Genomic DNA, 20,856 nt, shown 5'->3' on the forward strand with positions numbered 1-20,856 from the left:
ATAAAGGTGGGGGCGCAGTCTTAATGTATGAGGCAGATTATAATGGACGTATGCAATCAATGTTAACTTCTGATAATTATGAAGTCATATCTAGAAATGAGCTTAATCAAGCTTTTTATAAAATCAAGAACATCTTAAACGATATGTTCATAGATGGGAGCCTCACTTCAGATCAATACCACTACTTGGACATGGTAGCCCCCCGTATTCCTGTAATGTTTGGAGTTCCTAAACTCCACAAAGGTTTGTCTAATCCAACTTTTAGACCCATTATTGATGGTAGGCAATCAATAACATATGCCTGCGCCAAATGGGTCGACAACAAACTAAAAAGTATTTTAAAGACGGAAGCACAGATTTGTATCGATTCATGGCATGTATTAAAAAATCTTAACTCAATTCCCTTCCATGATGAGTACAAGTTTGTAACAGCTGATGTTACAAATTTGTATACAGTTATCCCACAAGACATAGGTCTTGAATGGGTCAGGGACCTGCTTTTGCTCAAACACATTAATGGTTTAGAGATCGATTTGATTATTGCACTATTAGAGCTAGTGCTGAACAACAACTATTTTTTGTTTAAAGACAAAATTTACTTGCAAAAAACAGGGGTAGCGATGGGCTCCCCCTGTGGCGGTACATTTGCCAATTCGGTCATGGCGTTCTGGGAACGAACCTATTTGTTCAATGATAGTACATTTAATCAAATAGTCGTATGGTATACGCGATACCAGGACGACATTTTTATGATCGTAAAAGGAAGTGAAGAACAAATTAATACTCTGATGTACAACATGAATTCTTTTACTTCTTTTCTAGAATTTTCTTTTGTTTCACGATATGAATCAATTAATTTTCTAGATATTTCAATTTGCAAAGATTTGGTCAAAAAATGTTTTGTCACTGGTATCCATAGAAAAAAACTATATAGTAATTCATTATTACATTTTACTAGCAACCACCCATACCCACAGAAAAGAGGTATTGTGAAAGGACAACTGGTCAGGGCTACACGCATGTGCTCAGAGGATTATTTGTTTAATAAAGAATGTGAACTACTTAAACAAATGTTCCTTAATAGAGGGTATCCAATTAAACTTATCAACAACTTGACTAGTGAAATAAAATTAAAACGTCAAAATGGTTTACTTCCACCATTACTAACCTATCACAACACAATGACGTTAGCACAAGATATAGGTAGCCCATCGATTGACGAGCGACCAGTTTTGTTGGTAGCTAACCAAGACATTACTAATTACAGAACCTGTATGACCACCCAATTTAATGAACATATGCTCGAATTTAAAAATATTTTGAACATAAATTGGGAATTAATCATACAAGATACACAATGTAGTGAAAGTTGTGGCTTGAAACCACGAATTGTGTTTAAAAGAACGCCATCTCTTAAAACTTTATTGGAACGTCCCTTGCAACAGCATAAAACTATGAAAGGGATGTTTAAATGTGGCCATTGCCATTATTGTAAACATATTCAAACTGGTCCCACATTTAGCATCAAAGGAGTAAAGTATTATATCAACGGCAAATATAATTGCCAAACAGAAGGTGTAGTTTATGCAGCAATATGTCAATCATGTAATGCGTTCTATTTTGGTAAAACTGAGCGGCCACTGAGACAACGCATATACGAACATTTATATGCTATTATTAAAAACAACACCTTTAATGCCTTAGCGAGACATATTTTAATGAACACTGACCATCAATTTTTATTTTTAGTAGTCCAGCATATTAAAAAAGACCAGAGGGGTGGTTCTTGGAACTTGTTGCTAGAAGAACAAGAACTACTATGGCAACTTAAAACTAATGCACAAGTCCACCCAGGTCTCAATGAGACTTGTTCGATTAAATGTCTCTTAAAACTCAGGGCGATTATAAGGTAGATTAGTTATTCAGTGGTTGCATAGATTATGTTATCAATTATCGAACCTGTTTTTTATATATACCAGGAAACATCAAGTTGGCTATTTATAATATACATACATATATATATATATAAGAAAATTTTTTTGGTAATAAATATTTTAATGTTTTATATTTACAAGATGGTGTTGGAACTTGTACATAATGATAGTATTATTCATAAAAAAGTTTTTTGAACATTGATTTTTTTAGATTTTGGGATTGTATATGTTAAAATCATGAAATTCAATTTGTATAATTAATTGTCTTCAATTATTTAATGAATTAATTGTTTATGTGATTATATAAGCTGGATCACAAGTTTGTAACTTTGTCTGAAGAAGTGCGGAAAGTGTCTGCATGAAAGCGCTAACAAAGTAAAGAAATTTTGTGAAAACGTACGTTTGGACTGCAGTTGGTACTGTTATTTTTCGTTTTATTAGTTTTATTTATTTTTTCTCGTTTAGTATATATATATATATATATATATATATATATATATATATATATATACATACATACACACGCACACACAAACATCTACGTATGTGTGTGTGTGTATATATATATATATATATATATATATATATATATATATATATATATATATATATATATATATTTATATATATATACACACACACACACACACACACACACACACATATAAAGATAGATATAGATATACACATATATACATTATACGCACACACACAAACAGATGCACACACTTCTTGTGGACTGATTGTTTATTTAAATGTTTTAAGTTTGTTAAGCAGTTAACCCCACAGGAAGGAAGCGACTCTTTTCAATTGTGGACCTGGAGTAGAGACTGGTTAAGGAACTTACTAAGAACTGCACAGTAGGCAGAAGGAGACTGATGAAATCAAAGTCAGGACAGCAAGATGAAGTTTCCTAGCAGTCCATGGCCCCATAGCCTTATTCAACTGTACTAACTGCTAGACAGACAGAGGTATGGATAAAATACTGGCAACCCAAACAAATGTGCTGTATTTCATAAAAAAAATGTACACACACACAATGATAATAGCAAAAAGGAGATCCCAAGACACTAAACGTTTCATCCTTCAAGATAAGGGTTACAGTGAAATTACCATGTGTAGCAGACAACAAAAACTAATCTAACAGAAGAAAACTGCAAAGCTAAACAGCAAATGAATGTTGGCAGTAATGTGTGCTTAATCAGTGATCAAAGAAAACTGGAGTCTGTATGTACTAAATAAATATATGTAAAGAATGATCCCCAAGCTCTCTCCCCATAATACAGGGAAACCCTATTCCTTTGCAGCTGACATGGGTAGATGAGTCTAGTACGTATGTAAAAAAAGGTTTAATGAATTTTGTTGTTTAAATATCAGATTACTGCCACAGCTGTGCTTTACGGAAATAAAACTTCAAAATATCTGTGCATGTCATTAAAAAAAGCAGTAGGAAAAGACAGGACTTGTTTAAAAACAATTACTGAAACATTCTGATGCTGTTATTGCAACTGTGGATGAGCTTAAAAAAACACACAAAAAATTTGTAGAACATTACTTTTCCAAGTTGTTCTGTTGAGCACGCAGAAGATGTTTCCCCACCATGTTAGCACTGATTGTTACTGAGTTTTTAATGCTCTCTTCTGGGAGCATAGGTTGTTGATTGCTTCTTTTGTTCTTGCAAACTGTAGAAGTAGTACCACTGTTCCCTCCTTTACTCTCTATCAGTGTAAAGCTCTGCTCTTCCCGAGTTTCACAGAAGTTAGCACATACAGTAGGTTGCCTCTGGCCTGGAGTCATCCATCTTTTAGAAGTTTTTCCAGTACTCTGCTTATTTTCTTTAGCACCAGGCACGGGGCAGTTATTACCGTGATGACTGTCACTGGTCAAATGCTTCAAAGGGTTTCTCTGAGACTTTGGATCGTTTCTGTCATTGATGCACAGGTCTCCATATTCATGAGCATAGCGATGCTCTTCAGCCAGACACATCAATTCTCCTAAATGCTGACACTGGATTTCTGCAGCTTCTAGCACTGACTGAGTATTTCTGTAAAAGAAAAATATATAAACATAAATGTTTAAGTAGCAACATGAATTTTTTTTTCTGCTCAGAAAGCAAACATATTGAATATTCACTGGAATCCAGACCACAATCACAAAACTGAAGAATTTCTAACCAGAAAATAAATCTACCTGATACGTATTAACACTATTTTCCACAGTAAATAATACACAACACTTTCCATATCACTAGAAACAGATTTAGACACAGTTCAGATTATTTTACATGGTAGGAGAATTGTATCTAGCTCTGTCAAATATGTAATGAAACAAAATGTTCTAGTTGAGTTCATCTGTTCATCTATTCTGCTGTTTTGTCCCTGCCTGACTTGACACACAGTTTTGAGCTGAGGATACATCACAATACTAGACTGTGAAATTAGAGCAACAAAATTATGACCTGAGGAAGGGGTGTCATAAGCAAGAAAGGTTTAACTTAAAAAGGGAATCCTTAAAGAAAGGTATTTCATTCATATTATTTCATCCATAATCAAGTACCAAGAAAGTCAGTACAAAATGATAAGGAAAGCAAGTGAATTCTATTTTATTATTAGTTCAAGTTTTTAATAAAATATTAACAGTTCTTTATCATCTCAGTGAAAAACAGAGTCAGCAGCTAGTTATTTTTTACCAAGTTCTTCAAGTATCACTTGGGGAAACAACATGTGCCTTTGTGCATAAGATGGTGAATAAACTCAATGATCTGAAAACTGTTCAGATGACCACACAACAATTAAACTGTATTTCAGAGGAAGTAAATTAACTATAAAGGAGTGTCTGTGGTTCTATTACCTTTAAATCCAATGCCACAGAAGGCTGAATCAGGAAAGCCAAATCTAGAAATTTCTAACAATGAGGTAGGTAACCAACGAGGATTCTCTAGAATAGGTGTATGTACAAGTGGTGTCTGGGGGTTGAAGTATAAGGAGACATGCCTCCCTTCAAAAGCATGTCCATTTTTGGTATCCTTTTCATACTTTGGGTCTTATTTCGGTACAAGACGATGCACATTAATTCTACAAAAACAATTTAAGAGCATTATGGGCATGACTGTGACAGTGATGGAATGCAGTTCTGCCAGCAAAAGTACTTGGAATTAAGACTATATAAGTCAAGCATACCCAGGGTGTCTAGCTGCATCTGACTCCTGTCAAGTTCCTTAAGACCAAGTCCATCAACAAAGTGACCAAAGTGAAACCCTGCCTTCTCTAATTCAATACTCAAGTAATTAAATATTGCCTCATACAAAAAAAGGCTGAGGTAATCAAACTGTGTACCCTAGAATATATGAACCAGCACATACCTTTAATCCTCTACACTAGCTGCCAAATAATTCTCTTATTTAAGCAGGAAAGCTTGCAATCAGAAAAGATATGCTCATTCCCACCTTCCAATACAGGCTAACATTAGCTGATGGACGTATTGAACTGAGCAGAGCTTTTGAATGAGGTAGAATACATCCTTACATTAAGGCAGTAAACTAAAAATGAGTTGTATTTTGCTGAACTTAGATTCTCACAACCTCAACATGCATTCTGACACAATGCAACGTGCACAATCAGTCAAAAGGTCATGTGTTAATCCTTAGACACAATTAGCTAATTCTAGATGTGCTACCGACTAACATGACTAATATGTGAAAGGCAGAAAATCCAGTCATGCACCTTCTACAAATACAATTATTGATGAATACAAAAAAAAAACAGTCCTTTCTTCCTGGACCCATTTTTCCTACCAAATATAATTTTATGCTACTAACAAACTAGTCTGCTTAAACAGAGCTGTAACAGCTGAAGCAAAATTCATTACAGTTCATATGTATTTTAATGGATCCAACAGTACTCCATTATGAGAAATAAATAAATTGTATTCTGAGCTGCTGATGGCTTTTGACAGAATGATACTGAAACTCATTTTAAATGTTAGCCAGTTCTAGTGCTCCATCTGGTGTGTGTTTAGAGTGTAACTACTAACAGAGGCAATGCATGATGGCAATTGTTCATAACAGCTACGTAAAGACAATGCATCAAGGCAATTGCTCATAACAGCTACATAAAAAATGAACAGCATGAGAAATGCTAAATTAAATTTCAGTTGTACAACAGTTCATTAGTATTCCAAAATGTGTATGCTAATTGGACACTCAGTATGCTTGTTGTAAACAGAGCATTTCCCAGTAGAAAAAAGTCCAGCCACAAGTCTTCTTGAGCGTCTATAGGAATATGCTCTTTAATGCCATCCAAATGATATTTTAAGTGAGACAGCACTAAATATTAGAAAAATCAGTGAAGTTCTACAAAACTGTGAATAGATGGGAAGTAAGGTTACCAACAGTATAATCAATCATACTGCTTGTATCCATTTCTTTCAGTTATCCACAGTTCTGCAGAACACCACAGATCTTCCTCATATTTTGCCACATCACTTATAAAATCTTTGTTTTGTACACATACTCTTAAAAAGTGAAATGCAAGTAAAAACACTGACATCCCAACTTAGTCTACTGCACTATACGTGTCTTACACGTGCAGCATATCACTACAGAGAAGAGAAAATAGAAGAATACTAAAGCACCATTGTACGATGAAATTATTTAAGAAAGGTAAGCAATTTCTTGCTTAGATGCTTTGCCCTTGTGATCAAACCATATGAACTGTTCGTAAATTCTGGGATACCCAAACCAAGACATATTACTTAAATATAGCACTATGTTGGAAGGGTAAGCTATAAAAAACTTTCATATTCAGTTCTTATTACAAGCATGGCTATAATGATCTCCAAGCTTATTAGAAACAAATAACAATGTAGGAAAAGCATAAAAATGTTACAGTCTCTGTGCATATAGCAACCAAATGTATAGCAGGGCATCTTAAAGGGACATTAAAGGCTACTAAGGCTTCAGCTGTCTGAAGAGAATATCTCGCTCAGGGTGGAGAGAACTACAGAAAGGGGCACTAGAGGTGAAGAGTAACATCAGGTCCGGGTAAACATAGTTGCATGATGGAGACACAGTACTTAAGATATACAGGCCATCTGGATTACTGTGTCCCTTAAGGAAAGGCAGAACAAAGGCACATGGCTACATCATGACAAGACAGTCATTCTTTATCAGAGAAGATATTATTACAGAACCTTCTGGTTTCCATTGTTTCACTTCAATCACATCACTGGACCTTGGATTATTTGCTGGCCATCATAGCTTGCCTGGATTAGGACCCATTCTCTGGATACATCTTTAAACAAACATAAATCAGTCTTCTGAGTATCTCTACACCAGGAAAATGTCTGACAGCTTTGGAAATGTAGCCCTCAAAATACAGAGCTAAATGAATAACTGAGTATGCTTATAAATGGTGACAGGATGTCCTGTATTCCAAACAATGTCTGTGACTAATGTACATATGGAAGATGAGTATAAACAGCCATAAGTGACACAGATAGAACTGCTTAGTATCATAAGAAAGCTTACAACTTTATGAAGACAATTTAGCTGGCATATGTGTGTTGATTCCAGGGTTTCTGAGATAGATCCCTGACTTGGTAATTTCAGGTGTTCAGATTACAAGCCTCAACAGCTTTCAGACAAAGACTTAATTTACATCCCCTAATCAGACTCTATGGCTCTACAGCAATTTAATATTTTTTAGTGATCCCTGACCTGGCTACATCTCCCCTATTCCTTCCTACAGATACTCATCTACACTTATCCTCTGTCTTCCTGGCTTATTACTATTTTACAAACCTGGAAAAAACTTTCCCCTCTATCTATTCTCATTTCTATAACCCCTTCATTGAAATCCACTTGTATCTTCCTGTAAACTACACATCTTTTGGCTCCTTATCACCACACATACTCATAAACATACACACTTTCACCCTCAATAACCTAACTGTGCATTCAAAAAACCCAAAGTAGTACGGCTGGTGCAGCTACAAAAAACAACACAAAACCAGTCGCAATGTGCAGTGGACCACAGCTGTAACCAGGAGTATGCAAGGAAACAGCCACGACACGTTTCCTACAAGCAAAAAACTAGGAACTAAACCTCCAGTTAAAATCAGATTTTAATACAGAAAACTGCCACAACACATTTTCACAGAAAATACTAACTGTGCATTCATCCACTACACATACATCCTAACTCTGTCACTTCTCTCCATATTTCTCAGTTCCTCACTACATATCACTACCCTAAACTCCTTCTCCTCTCCTCATTACTCCACCACCACCACTTCTATTCCTATTGAACTTAAGAGCTACACAAACATATTTCCAAACCTCTATCTAAAAAAAACCCTCTTCCATTTCAAACTAAAAATTATCCCTCTCAAATAAAATCCACTTAACTTCAATAAGCAATACTACCAACTCTTCTCAGGTATACCATACCAAATCTCTCTCCGTACACAAGCAATACGCTTATATATACATATTTGCAACTGTACCTCTATCCATAGATATACATCCCAATCCAGGACCCAGTTCAAATAATATCACCACAACTCCTCATGGAGATAAGTCTCACAAATCTATTTACATGGTAACTATAAATATCCAAAGTAGTCTCAACAAAATTTCTCATTTTCATGCCTGGATCGCCCATAATCAGCCAGACAAAATTGCCCTCACTGAGACCTGGCTAAAACCCTACAATAAAGATTCAGAATTTCTCCCTCCGGGCTTTCAAATAATAAGATCTGATAGACCAAACAAAAAGGACGCAGTGTAGCACTGATTTTTCCTAACTCCCTCAACATAGTTCCACATACAAATCCTGTTCCCCAATTTGCTACCACTGAGATTCTTATTTCATTCCTAAAAATGAACAACTGCAAAAAACTGTGCATCATAGTTCCCTAGTTACCCCCTTAAAACAATATAACTCTATTAGAAGAAATCCTTGCCTGGATTTCTATTAATATCAGAAATGAAACTGTTATCCTAGGTGACATAAATATCAACTAGCTAAACATCAACTCCAATATTAATCTATTCAACTTCATACAGCTCATAAACACCCCAACCAAACCTAATAAGAATAACACCACAGGATCCATCCTAGACTGGATTCTCACCTCCAACCCCAATAAAATATCTGAACCAGGTACTCTTCCAGACATGCTAAGTGACTACCTCCCTACCTTTATCTGCAGCTCCTCCTCTTCCCACCAAAATCAACATCATTAATAAACACAGGGAACCTAACTGCTTTCAGACCTGTTACCTTTGTCGAGACCTTGAATATGATTAACTGGCACAAGCTAAAAACTCTCCCACTTGACAATGCTGTCGACTAATTTAATACTACATTCCTGAACACACTAAATAACCTTGGAACCCTTCGGTTGAAAAGAATCAAAACAAACTGTGCCTCATGGCTGACCAAGCCTACAGAAGACCTAATGCACTCCAGACACAAAATATGGAAACAGTATCAAGCTAATAGAAATCACCATGACCTGAAATTTTAAACATCTTTGCAATAATTAGGTAAAAAAAACTATGGTTCTCAAAGTTTAAAAAACAGCATACTCTTCAAAAAATGCATGCAGTCTAACCATAAACAAAACCCCCCAAAAATTCTGGAACTCCATCACTATTGTCCTGAACCCTGGCACTAAAAGCAATCCATGTCCACATCTCGACAAACCTCTTCAAGAAAGAGCCTCTATCTAACTCTTTCTTTATAAATTCTATTGCTGACCTTACTGGTAGCTTTCCCCAAGCTAGAGGCAGCATGAAAACAATGCTACTTCACCTAAAGCCTCCATTACCTTCCCTATCTCTATTAGCACCCCACACACCCAGGAGCCAAACACCCCTCTTTCTCCCAGTTTCACTCTTAATCCCATTCCTGTCACAACTATAAAAAGACTACTACTGAAGTTCAAACCCTGCTCTAACACACCTGACAATATATCCCCCTTATTTATAATGCTGGCTGCTGAAACCATCACATCCCCTATAAGTATCCTTATTAATAGATCCATTCAGAATACTATGTGCACAAGTTATGGAAGAAAGCATTCATACTCTCACTTCATAAAGGCAGCAAAAATATAAATATCTCCAACTTCTGTCTTATTGCTATTCTTTCTCCTATCTCCAAGATATTGGAAAATTGCATTCACATTCAGCTGATGCACCATCCACTTCATAACCACCTCCTATCTCCTACGCAGCATGGATTTAGACCTGGCCACAGCACTACAACTGCCCTCATATCTTTCCTGGAAACTGTTAACACAGCTGGTAATGATGAGAAAATAGCATCCACCCTCTTCTTAGATCTATCATAGGCTTTTGATACTGTTTCCCACCCTTTACTACTGTCTCAACTTTCTAAAACTGGACTTTCCCCACCACGCTCAATTGGTTTTCAAGCTATTTAAAAGACAGGCAACAGGTTGTCAAATAGCAAAACTCTATCCCTCCTTACCTTATCACCTCTACTGGTGTTCCTCAAGGATCCATACTTGGTCCCCTCCTATTCAACATTTTCATTAATAATTTCCATTTATAAATGATCCATTGATATACATGTTAATGATTCAACTATTGTCTGTTCAGCTGACTTTATTTCTGAACTCCAACTCAAAACTCAAAAAGTCTTCTCCACCACTGAATCCTGGATGCATAACAACAACCTAGCCCTTAACCCAAATAAATCCAAGATCATGCTATTCACATCTAAGAAATCAATCCTGTTAGATAAAACCATGTTCAGTATCTATTCTCTAAGTAAGGAACAAATAGAAATTGTCAGCCACACAAAACTTCTAGGAGTCACCATTGATGAATACCTAAAATTCGATATTCACTTACAACACAGCATCAACAAAACTCATCAGAAACTGGGAATCCTCTATAGGCACAAACACTTCCTCAGCCCCTCCACTAAACACACCTTTGCCACCACTTACCTACTCCCCTCCCTGATGTATGGTGCCCCACGTCTTACCAACCTTCAAACTACACTAAAGGCCAAACTCAAGACTTATTATAATAAAATTGCCAAATTTGCAACAAATTCTAGAAACTTCAGCCATCACTGCTCTGCTCTTCTCACCTTAAAATGGCTAGAACTACCTAACTACCTCACCTATCTGCAACTTATTACAGCTCACAAACTGATCTTTAAACCTTCTGATTGTCCTGCCTCTTAGATCTGAAAATCAGCAACTTCTGCAGGTTTACAAACCAGATATTCCTCCAGACCAGCTTCTGTACTCCTACTCTTTAGCCAAATATTCAAATGCTCTTCCTTTAGCTATTAGAACAACCCAAAATCCTGCCTGCTTCAGAATTTACATGAATACCTGTCTTCCAACTGGAACTGTACTTGCACTAAGCCTCCTTAGAATATCTAGTTTTAATGATTTCTTTCTACTTTTATGCCATGTTTTCCAATAATTTCCTCTTTGCTCTAATAACTTCAATAATATAATAACTGTGGTTGCTACTTGTCTTGCCACTGGATTGCTAACTGTGTTCTCACTTTGTAAGCCAATTATTTGTTAGCTGTACACTACCTATGTATAAAATTCTACTTTCATTACTGAACTTATGAGCTTTTCTCCCCAGGCCTCCACTGAAAATGGGCTCTGAAATGCCTAGTGAACGTTCCCAGTTAACAAACTGCAAATACATAAATTTAAATAATCATCCAGGTTGCATCATACTGTTTCTAGCCCTAAATGTATTTAAGAAATGAACAGCTTCACTAAACTTGACTGTCTCTCTGCCCCACTTCCTGTGCTGTTGCAGCCATGCCCATGTTTTCATGGGTGAAGTACTTTCACTAAATGCTTTCTCAACAAGGTTCTATTTTTACTTCTTTGCTGAGTCAAAATTATGGCTGTTACACTTCTGCCTGACTAAAAGTGGTAAAGTAACAATGTAAGTGTGCAAACTGCCATCTGTTGACTGTTCTTTTATATTTTACTATGTTCAGACATAAGGATGCAATTCTTTAGCTTATTGTACCTGGCTTTGACTAAATGGTTCTTTGGATCCAGCTCACTTACCTCTAAAATAAATAACTATTTTAAAAGAGAAATGTGCTCTGCTGGTAAAACAGCTCAAGTGTAACAACTCCACTATGTTTTAACATCTTAATTTGCTGGGTTAGGGGCTGCTCATTATGTAGCCATGCTCAAATTCATTGCTAAGTATACAGTTTTAACCATAATAATTCAAAGGTCTTCAAGGGGATATGCAATAAACAGTTTTTTTGTACGTCAGATCAAGGCTCTGCAGAGAGCACTAGGTGTTGTACCCATGGTGGACACACCTGCACAGCCTACACTTTCTGCAAATACACTAGTTGAGGAAATCAGCATGCAGACAGAGATTGCCAGCAGCAAGATAGCACTTAAGAACAGTTCAAAAAGAGCCACCACAGGGATGGAGGGTGCACTGGGGTGGGGATCAGGTCATGATGTAGGTGGGCCTGAAATCTGGCCTGCTCCCTACCACCTGACCATCGATGCAGAGAGAAAGAATGGCCTAACTAATTAAGCATCCTGGGCAGGAACAAATGGGTCATAGGAATCTTGCATAGCGTTGGGATGCTGTGTCATCCCCTTTATGGAACTAATAGGCCAAGTGGGCAAAAGTAGTGGAGCCATTGGGCAGGTCCAGTAGAGAAGCATAAAAAGAATCTTGCTTCTGGTTAGGCTACATTCAGTTGCATTTTACATAAACTATCACAGTTTATATCTTTTGACTTAGTACATCCAAAAGTTTGACTGAATAAGTGTCCTAAATGAATTGTGAGGCATTACTCAAATATCACATGATTATATTTCTACATAGTAAGTTACTTAAAGCTCTAAACATAATTTGTCATGCAGTCAGTAACAGAATCTTGTCTTCCCCTGGACAGTTTCTGTCACTGATGCATTTACAGTGGAATAGTTTTTCTGCAGTAATTAGCCACTTCAATAAATGAATGCATTTCCCTGATGATTTCTGGCATTCATCACCCCTTTTTAGATCCAATAGCTTTTCTTGTTACACAATCATACAACCTGGCATCTCATATATACCCTTACTACATTAGAAAAAACTTGATTCACTGTTAATGTTTTTATCACCCAAACATTTGGGTTAAGTGTGACAAACAGGCTTTGCTCCACAGTTTCACAAAGAATAATTATCATCCAGGTAATTAAGTGTACTGGGAGCATTTTGAATGGCCATGTGACCATTACAGGAAAGATTTCAGCTTCAGTGTGTTCATGTTTGATTTCATTCCAGCATGTTCTGCTTGAGAACAGAATACAATTTAACACGCAGGGTCTAATCCCAGACTTAACAAAAAATGACCTACGTGTAACTCTGATATACACATGACAACAGCTGTATCACCTGAAGAATAAATCATTTGTGCATAGCAGTAAAATACTCGGTGTGATAGTGCATTACAACATTAATTTCTTTAAGACTAAAGGTGATGTACATCTGCAAAAATGCCATGATACTTAAACTCTTTGACCACAACCCTCCTCTGGAGTATACAGGTGACTAGTGTGACCATGTGGAATCGGACAGTAGCTCTAAGATACTACCAGCCTAAGTTAGATTTTATTGTTTTTCTTCCAAATAGTTTTGATTAATATAGCAGATAAATATTTCGCCAAAGCTATTTAGTACTGAATAGTTAAATCAAAGTTATGTACTTACCATAACAACAGATCCTTGTTGTCCTCTATCCTCTTGATTGATTGAGTTATCTGCCTCACGACAGATCTAAGCTGGCAATGTTTCTGCTGAGCTTATCCAGAACTTGAGCTCTCCCTCTCCAAAGACTGGGCACCCCCCTCAAGCTGAATTTGCCATATTAGATGACAGAATGCCTGATAGGAAACAAGGGACCAGGAGCAAGCTTCTTGTATAGGTCTACTAGGTTCCTCAAGAACAGAGAAAAACACATGATAATTTGGAATGGGGAAGGAGGGTGGATCTATATTAGAAGACTGAAAGATGTAAACCGCAAACACTGACAACATTGAAAAGACCGGACCTCAAAGTGCTTTTTCTCGGATTATGGTACAGTGAAGATTGGAATATTTGCCCTTTCCTCACTGTAGTGCGATCTCAGAGTTGGTATATATACTTAGTGGGGGGTGTGGGGGGGCGCAGCTCCCCACAATAGCAAGTTTGAGGTCCGGTCTTTTCGACGTTGTCAGCATTCGCAGTTTACATCTTTCGGTCTTCTAATATAGACCCAAGGAGGGCACATCATTAAGATGGATGGAAAAGGACAATAAGGATATGTCCTTATGGTGACTACATAACTCTTGTGTAATTTGTTGCTTGCTCTGTCCTTCCTGATTGGTTAGGATAGATTCTCCATCCACTTAGAGCCCTGGGTGGTATCATGGTAGCATTCCCTTGAGAGTGGTGACACCAAAGGCAGCTCTATAACTAAATATATAGATTTCAGGACCAGCTTTTAGTGCTTGATAAAGGTGTACAATCTAGTCCACATTCCTGCAGCACAGCTATTATCCAAAGTGGAATGTTTGAAGTAGACACTGGAGGTTTACATGGATCTACTAGAATGAGACTTAAGCTTAGAAGACTGTATGACTTTAGATACTTGAAATCCCAGATTGGTTCTTGAAAAGGATACAAATAACTGGTCATCTTTATGTGCAGACTTTATCTTATACAGATTGAAAAACAAATGGCGATAAGTCAGCTGCAGTGTGCAGTATATATTCTAAACAATTAGAATGACTTAAAAAAAAACAAGTAAATGTATAGACTTGTTCAAGGCTGACTCTGACAGATTTGGTCTGAGGAGACTTTGCCTTTGTGAATAGTCAAGATAGGCCACGTACAGGATGATACCTGCATCTCAGAAACTCTTCTAGCCAGTGCTTCTGTAACCAAAAACAAAGTTTTCCATGACAGAAATTTTAAGGAAACAGAGGAAGTGGGTTCAAAGGGAGCTTGATTCAGGGCATGAGGGATAATGTCAAGGTCCCATGTCTGAACTGGATCTTTAATCAGATCTGAAGGAGTCTTTGAGAAAGGCTTTGCCAATCTTAAGGGCCACTACAGAAAAAGAATCTGGACCAGAATAACAATTTGACATACATAGTAGTTGAACTAGGATGGTAAAACCAGTTACTTCTGAATCAAAAAGGTCCACTAATAATTGCCGAATGGAGGGGAGAGGGGGTGGAAAAGGCTCTAGTCCTTTATCAACAGCCTAAAGGGTAAACTTTCTTCACTTACTTTTGTAGATATTTCATAAACAGAGCAGCTAATAATGCCTAATGACTCGAAAAGATAAGTAAGAATTATTGGCCATCACTGGAATTGGAGATACCATGCAATCAGTCAGAGGAATTTGATGTACAGGTTAGGTTTGTCAGATAGATGGGAAAAAATATCTAGTTTGGTTCTAGGAACCATGGTGCTCACAGTAGATGAGACCATAGGTAAAGGGAACCATACATGCCTAGGTCTGGAACAATGAGAATTAAATCTGCCTTGCACAGAAAAACCTTCTGTAAAAATTTTGTTCCTAACACAAGAGGAGGAAAGGCATATAGTAGTCGAAGAGGCCAAAGATAGACTAGAGAATCCCTCAATGACAGTCCCTGTGGACAGAGGAGGACAAAATCCAAGGACAGCCACAAAGCATTCTATAGCTATGTCAAGAATCTAGATGGCAACACCCAGATCTGCTCTGAGTTACATTACAAAGGCACGAAAATTACAGAACCAAATGATATTGCCAATATCCTGGCAGATAGGTTCAGTAATAACTTTACACCACTCTCACCCCCTAAAGGGCCCATATCTATACAGGAAGAATGCAGAGTCCCTGTAATCACAACTACGCAGGTAAAATCTGCACTCTCTAAAGCCAAAAACACAGTATCCATGAGACTGGACAACATCCCAGGCTGCGTTTTACACGAACTTCAGAACGAACTGGCTCCCCACTTAAGCACCATGTTCAATAATAGCCTCGCATCAGGCTTTGTGCCCACTGAATGGTGCACAGCAACAGTTATCCCACTCCACAAAGGGGGAGACACCACTGATCCCGGGAACTATCGACCTATTAGCCTGACAAGCCTGGTCTGCAAGGCCATGGAACTCATAAACAAAGACATTGGTAACCTCCAAACCCTGGATCCCACCCAGTTTGGGTTTGTGAAAGGCAGATCATGCCTCCAGAACCTGATCGACTTCTTTGAGGCAGTCACCAAAGCCGTGGATGAGGGTAAGGTGGTTCACACAGCCTATCTTGACCTCGCCAAGGCTTTCAACACCATTCCCCATTCTGGAATTATAGCTAAACTCACTAAACTAGGTATAAATCTCTATGTCACAAGATGGGTTGCCAAATGGCTCACTGACAGAACCCACACTGTAAAAGTTGCAGACTCCAAATCTGACCTCAAAGCAGTGACAAGTGGAGCACCACAGGGTTCCGTCCTGGGCCCTCTCCTGTTTGGTATCTACTTCTCTGAAGTACAGGCTAACATAGAAGGCTGCTGGCTAATGAAGTTTGCAGATGACTGCAAACTAGGAGCCATAGTCAACTCCCCAAATGATGTGAACATCCTACAGAAGGACCTCACTGAGACTGATGCCTGGTGTCAGAGCTATGGCCTCAAGCTCAATGCCAAAAAGTGCAGTGTCATCCCCTTTGGTAAAACCTCTGTACCCATGAACTACCACATAGGCAGCAATCTACTTAACATTGAATGCGTGATAAGAGACCTTGGGACCCAGGTGGACAGTAGTCTCTCCTTTAATAGTCACATCATGACAGTAGTCAGGAAGTCCTATGTGGCACACCTCATCATAAAAGGGTTCTCATCCAGGAAAAAAAAGAGGTAATTGTTCCCCTCTACTTGAACAATGCCCCTTTTGGAATGTACCTCACAAGACATCTGCAGCAGCTGGAAAGGCCACAGAAGTACCTCACAAAGAGGATTACTGTCCTCAAACAAATGCCCTACACTGACCGCCTCAGAAAACTCCAGCTTTACTCCATAGCATATCGCCTACTCCGAGGTGATCTCTGCCTAACATATAAAGCTATGTCAAACCCAGAGCTGTTGGACATGCTACACCTAAAGAAATCCCAATCCCTCCGAGCTACACGCTCTAGGGACCTAAACCTTGTCACCAAAATGAACAGGACATGCTGGAGGGATAGATTCCTGTCCTAGAGACTTCCTATACTCTAGAACAAGCTACCTATCTATGTCAAGCAAAGTTCTTCATTAGCACTCTTCAAGATAAATCTTGATGAGTGGATGGGAAATAGGAAATACACCCCGGGGATCACTTCTGTGTCTCTGCTGGACAGTGGCACAGGAAAATAACTTTTTTGGGTGGCGTAAGCTATGGAACCTTGCTGACTAGGCCATCCCTTGGGCCGATAGCCTAGTACCTACCTATGAACCTATGAGGTAGCTTCTGCATTTCATATTGGTTGGACCTGCAAAAAGTCACAGCAAGGCTGGCTCCAGAGGTTGAATAAATTGGTCATCACTGCTGGACGACTCGGCTTGTCTGCTAGACTACTGGTAAGACCCTGAATGTGCATTCCCATTAGAAAACGCTGTGAAGATATTGTTCACTGCCTTGCACTCACAGTCTCTCTGCAAAGCAGGTAAGAGAAGTTTCTCCCTTTGCTTGTCGATGTATCATACCATTGAAGTGCTGTCTGCCCGGATGGAAACTACATCCTGGGGAAGATTGTCCTGAAGTACCTGCAATGCTAGGAGGGCTGTCCTCATCTGTAGAATTTTGATATGAATATTGGCCTCCAGATTTGTCCAAGTTCCTTGGACAGTTTTCTCCATGAAATGCCTCCGAACCACAGAGGGGAAGCCTCCATGGTAATAGTGATCAGGGGTAGAGGATGAAAAACAGATGTCCCTGTTGAACTACAGGGGAATATATTCCTCAATTTATATAATGGTGTTACAGGGCTGACAATATGACAGAGTGATGAGAAGGGTGAGTAGACTGTAACCACTGAACTGACAGTGACAACTGAAGAACTCTCAGGAGAATCTTGCATGAAGGAGAAGGGTGATTGATCTTGTCTGATTTGAAAAACTGCTGTACCTGTAGATAAAGGTAGGTTAGCCTTGACTCTGGAAATGGCATCCCATGAAATCCAAGTCGTGACTTGGTTCCAGATTTCACTTTTCATGCCAAACAATTGACACAACAGAAGTAAATACTCCCTTGCTAGGATTAAGGATTCCTCTGTGCTTCCAGCAATCAGTCAGTTATCCAGGTAAAGGAAATACTCAGTAACCTTGCAGACAGAGAGGTGCAGCTAATATCAACATATATTTGGTGAACACCTGTGGAAGCTGTGGCGAAATCAAAGGACAAGGTTTGGAAGTGGTAATAACTGGCCCCCAGCCAGAAGTGAAGGTACCCCCTGGATGGGACTAAGGCCCTTGTCCTTCCTAGGGACTAAAAAGAATCTTGAGTAAACTTCAGATCTTATTTGTTCTGGTGGGACCTCTTGGATGATTTTTTTTGTAGCAGCTGAAAAAAAATAATAGGCCGTGGCCCTTCTTCAGTGGAGTGGAACACTTGAAAGTCTCTTTTATGATTTGGTGGGATCCTACAGAAATGGGATAATGTAGCCTCTTGATATAATTATCTTCACTGAGGAGTCTTGTGTGATGGCCATCCAATTTTGAAGGTAAAGAAAAATGTGACCACTGACTGCCTCCAGAATGTAGAAAAATGAAGGGTTTATTGAAGAAAGGACCTCTAAACCATTGGTTCTGCAGACCTTCTCTATTCATGGGGAGTCTATTGGAGTTTCCCCTTCTGCCATAAGGGGGTCTATCAGAAGAGGAGTCAAGGGGGGGATGCAGGGAATTTCTTTAAAACAGAGTCATTCTTCTCCTTTTTGATTCCTAGAGAAAGGTCACTGAGGGATAGATAAATGGACTCTTATGGCAGAAAGTATCTTGCACTCCTGCTCCTTCTTCATGAAGACATCTTTATCCTTAGAACCAAAAAGGATGATCCATCATAGGTGGCACTTAGAAAAGACACTGAAGTTGTCTGCAAAGTCACATAGTCTTGACTAGTCATGACAGCAGATTGCAATACTGGTGTCTGCTGCCCTTGCTACCATCAGCTGCATTAGAAATAAGCCCTTTGGTCAGATTAGTAATAGACAACATAGTTGACAGTGGAGTTTCCAAAGCCTTCCTAGTGTCAGCAGTCAGTGGTTTCCTGAGAGAATTTATGGCCTGTTCTGTCACCTCCGTCTGGAACCTCATAATATGAGAAATGTACATAAATGCTCTGAGAAAAAAAGTTTTCGTACCATAAGCATTTACCAAACCACTCTGGATTCCCTATAAGGGAATAAATAGATTGTGGAGCTTTCGTCTGTCAGCTACTTTTTGTGGTTGCTGCAACACAATAGAATCCATAAGACATCCCTTGCTTCAGTGGGGTCAATATATATGGGTGGGATGAAAATATGGTTTACAAGGGATGGGTTATACCACATTCTTCTGACAACATCAATGAGGCGGATGATGTGGTCAGGTTCACTCTTGAAGTAAATGGGCCTGCTATGAGCACCTCAACAAACATTTTCTCATTGGGAAGAGGATGTCATTCAGTCAACTTCCCTTTTGTCTGAGCAATTACATGAGTTCATCAACTGCTATCTTCAGGGGAACATTCCCCTTCATCGAGGTCTGTATCTTTGGTGAGGAATTCCCAAGTTGAATCCAAGTGCCTCCTCTTGAATTTACACTTCTTATGCATTTCAGGTGGGAAGGCATCTGAAGAATCATAAGCGTTTTTCTGCCCGTGATTAAGGGATGGACTGAGGCCTTCAGAGCTGGACTGTCCATGAAAAGGATGGTGATGGTTGACAGCTGCTGATAAACCAAGCTGTCTGCATGGAGCTGACACAGTAGGAATGTCCCCCTCCCACGTAGGCTGACAGGCTAAAATCCACAAAAATGCCTCAAAAAGAGACATAGACACCTATGGCACTGAGAAAGGCATTATCCAGGCCAACCTTAAGTCCAAAGTGGACATAGAGAAAGATCAGAAGAATGTCTCCTCTGGAATGAAGATTCAGTCAAGTCTGTGGTCAAGACTAGTGCTGCAGTTTCACAGCTGAAACAATCAAAAACGGAAGTGGCCCAAATGAATCAGAGCCAAAGCCAGCTTCAGAGCCTTGGTGTCAACCATTTGGCTCCAGGATGCACGAGGCTCAGAAGGCTTAGGAGTCAAGTGGGTTGAATAAACTGTAACCAATGCAGTTGAAGCCAACAAGGGGAAGACCAGGGGAAATCCTGGCCCCAAAACCACTGACTCTGAAAATGGAACCAGGGAAGGAGCAAATGTAATAGGGATGGGAGGATCATCTCTGTCAGCTTAACCACACTACTGGAATACCTGACAGACCTAACAGGTGCTGTAGAAGGTGGACTGGAGCTCACAAAAAGTACAGTTGTGTATACATACCATAAATGTAGATGTTCAAATGTATTCACTGTTGCAGTCATTGCATTTGGGTTATCTGCTTGCAGGTAGCCTTCAGCTGGTCTGATTATCAAAGTCTTGGGTTCTGCATCAGATACTGTCTCTTCTTCCATGACGTCAGGTAATCAGGGGTATAAAGCATGCAGCCAACGCCATTACATCAGTTTTTCTTGCCCCAGGTGTCAGGTGTCCCTATAATGTGAAGCAATTATATACTAGGTTACATCTCCAACAAACAGCAAATACACCAGAAAGCTAAAATACAGTAAACAAGAAGAAAGGTATAGCCAACAGAAGTCAGCAGGCTGGAGGGAGAGTAACCAGGACTGCAAC

At 38.9% G+C, this 20,856-nt stretch overlaps 1 protein-coding gene across 3 annotated transcripts in view; it reads right to left on the minus strand.

Annotated features, from left to right (window-relative positions):
• LRRIQ1 (leucine rich repeats and IQ motif containing 1) overlaps positions 1-20,856 on the minus strand; it is a 3,765,329-nt gene that overhangs the window by 2,196,015 nt on the left and 1,548,458 nt on the right. For all 3 annotated transcript variants that reach the window (XM_044088432.1, XM_044088431.1, XM_044088433.1), the window contains one exon: positions 3,490-3,978. In XM_044088432.1, the coding sequence (XP_043944367.1) occupies positions 3,490-3,978 (489 nt within the window). The remainder of the gene's footprint in view (positions 1-3,489; positions 3,979-20,856) is intronic.

Source organism: Protopterus annectens, chromosome 11.part0 (genome assembly GCF_019279795.1).
Source record: "Protopterus annectens isolate FY-2018-M chromosome 11.part0, PAN1.0, whole genome shotgun sequence".
Lineage (NCBI taxonomy): Eukaryota > Metazoa > Chordata > Ceratodontiformes > Protopteridae > Protopterus > Protopterus annectens.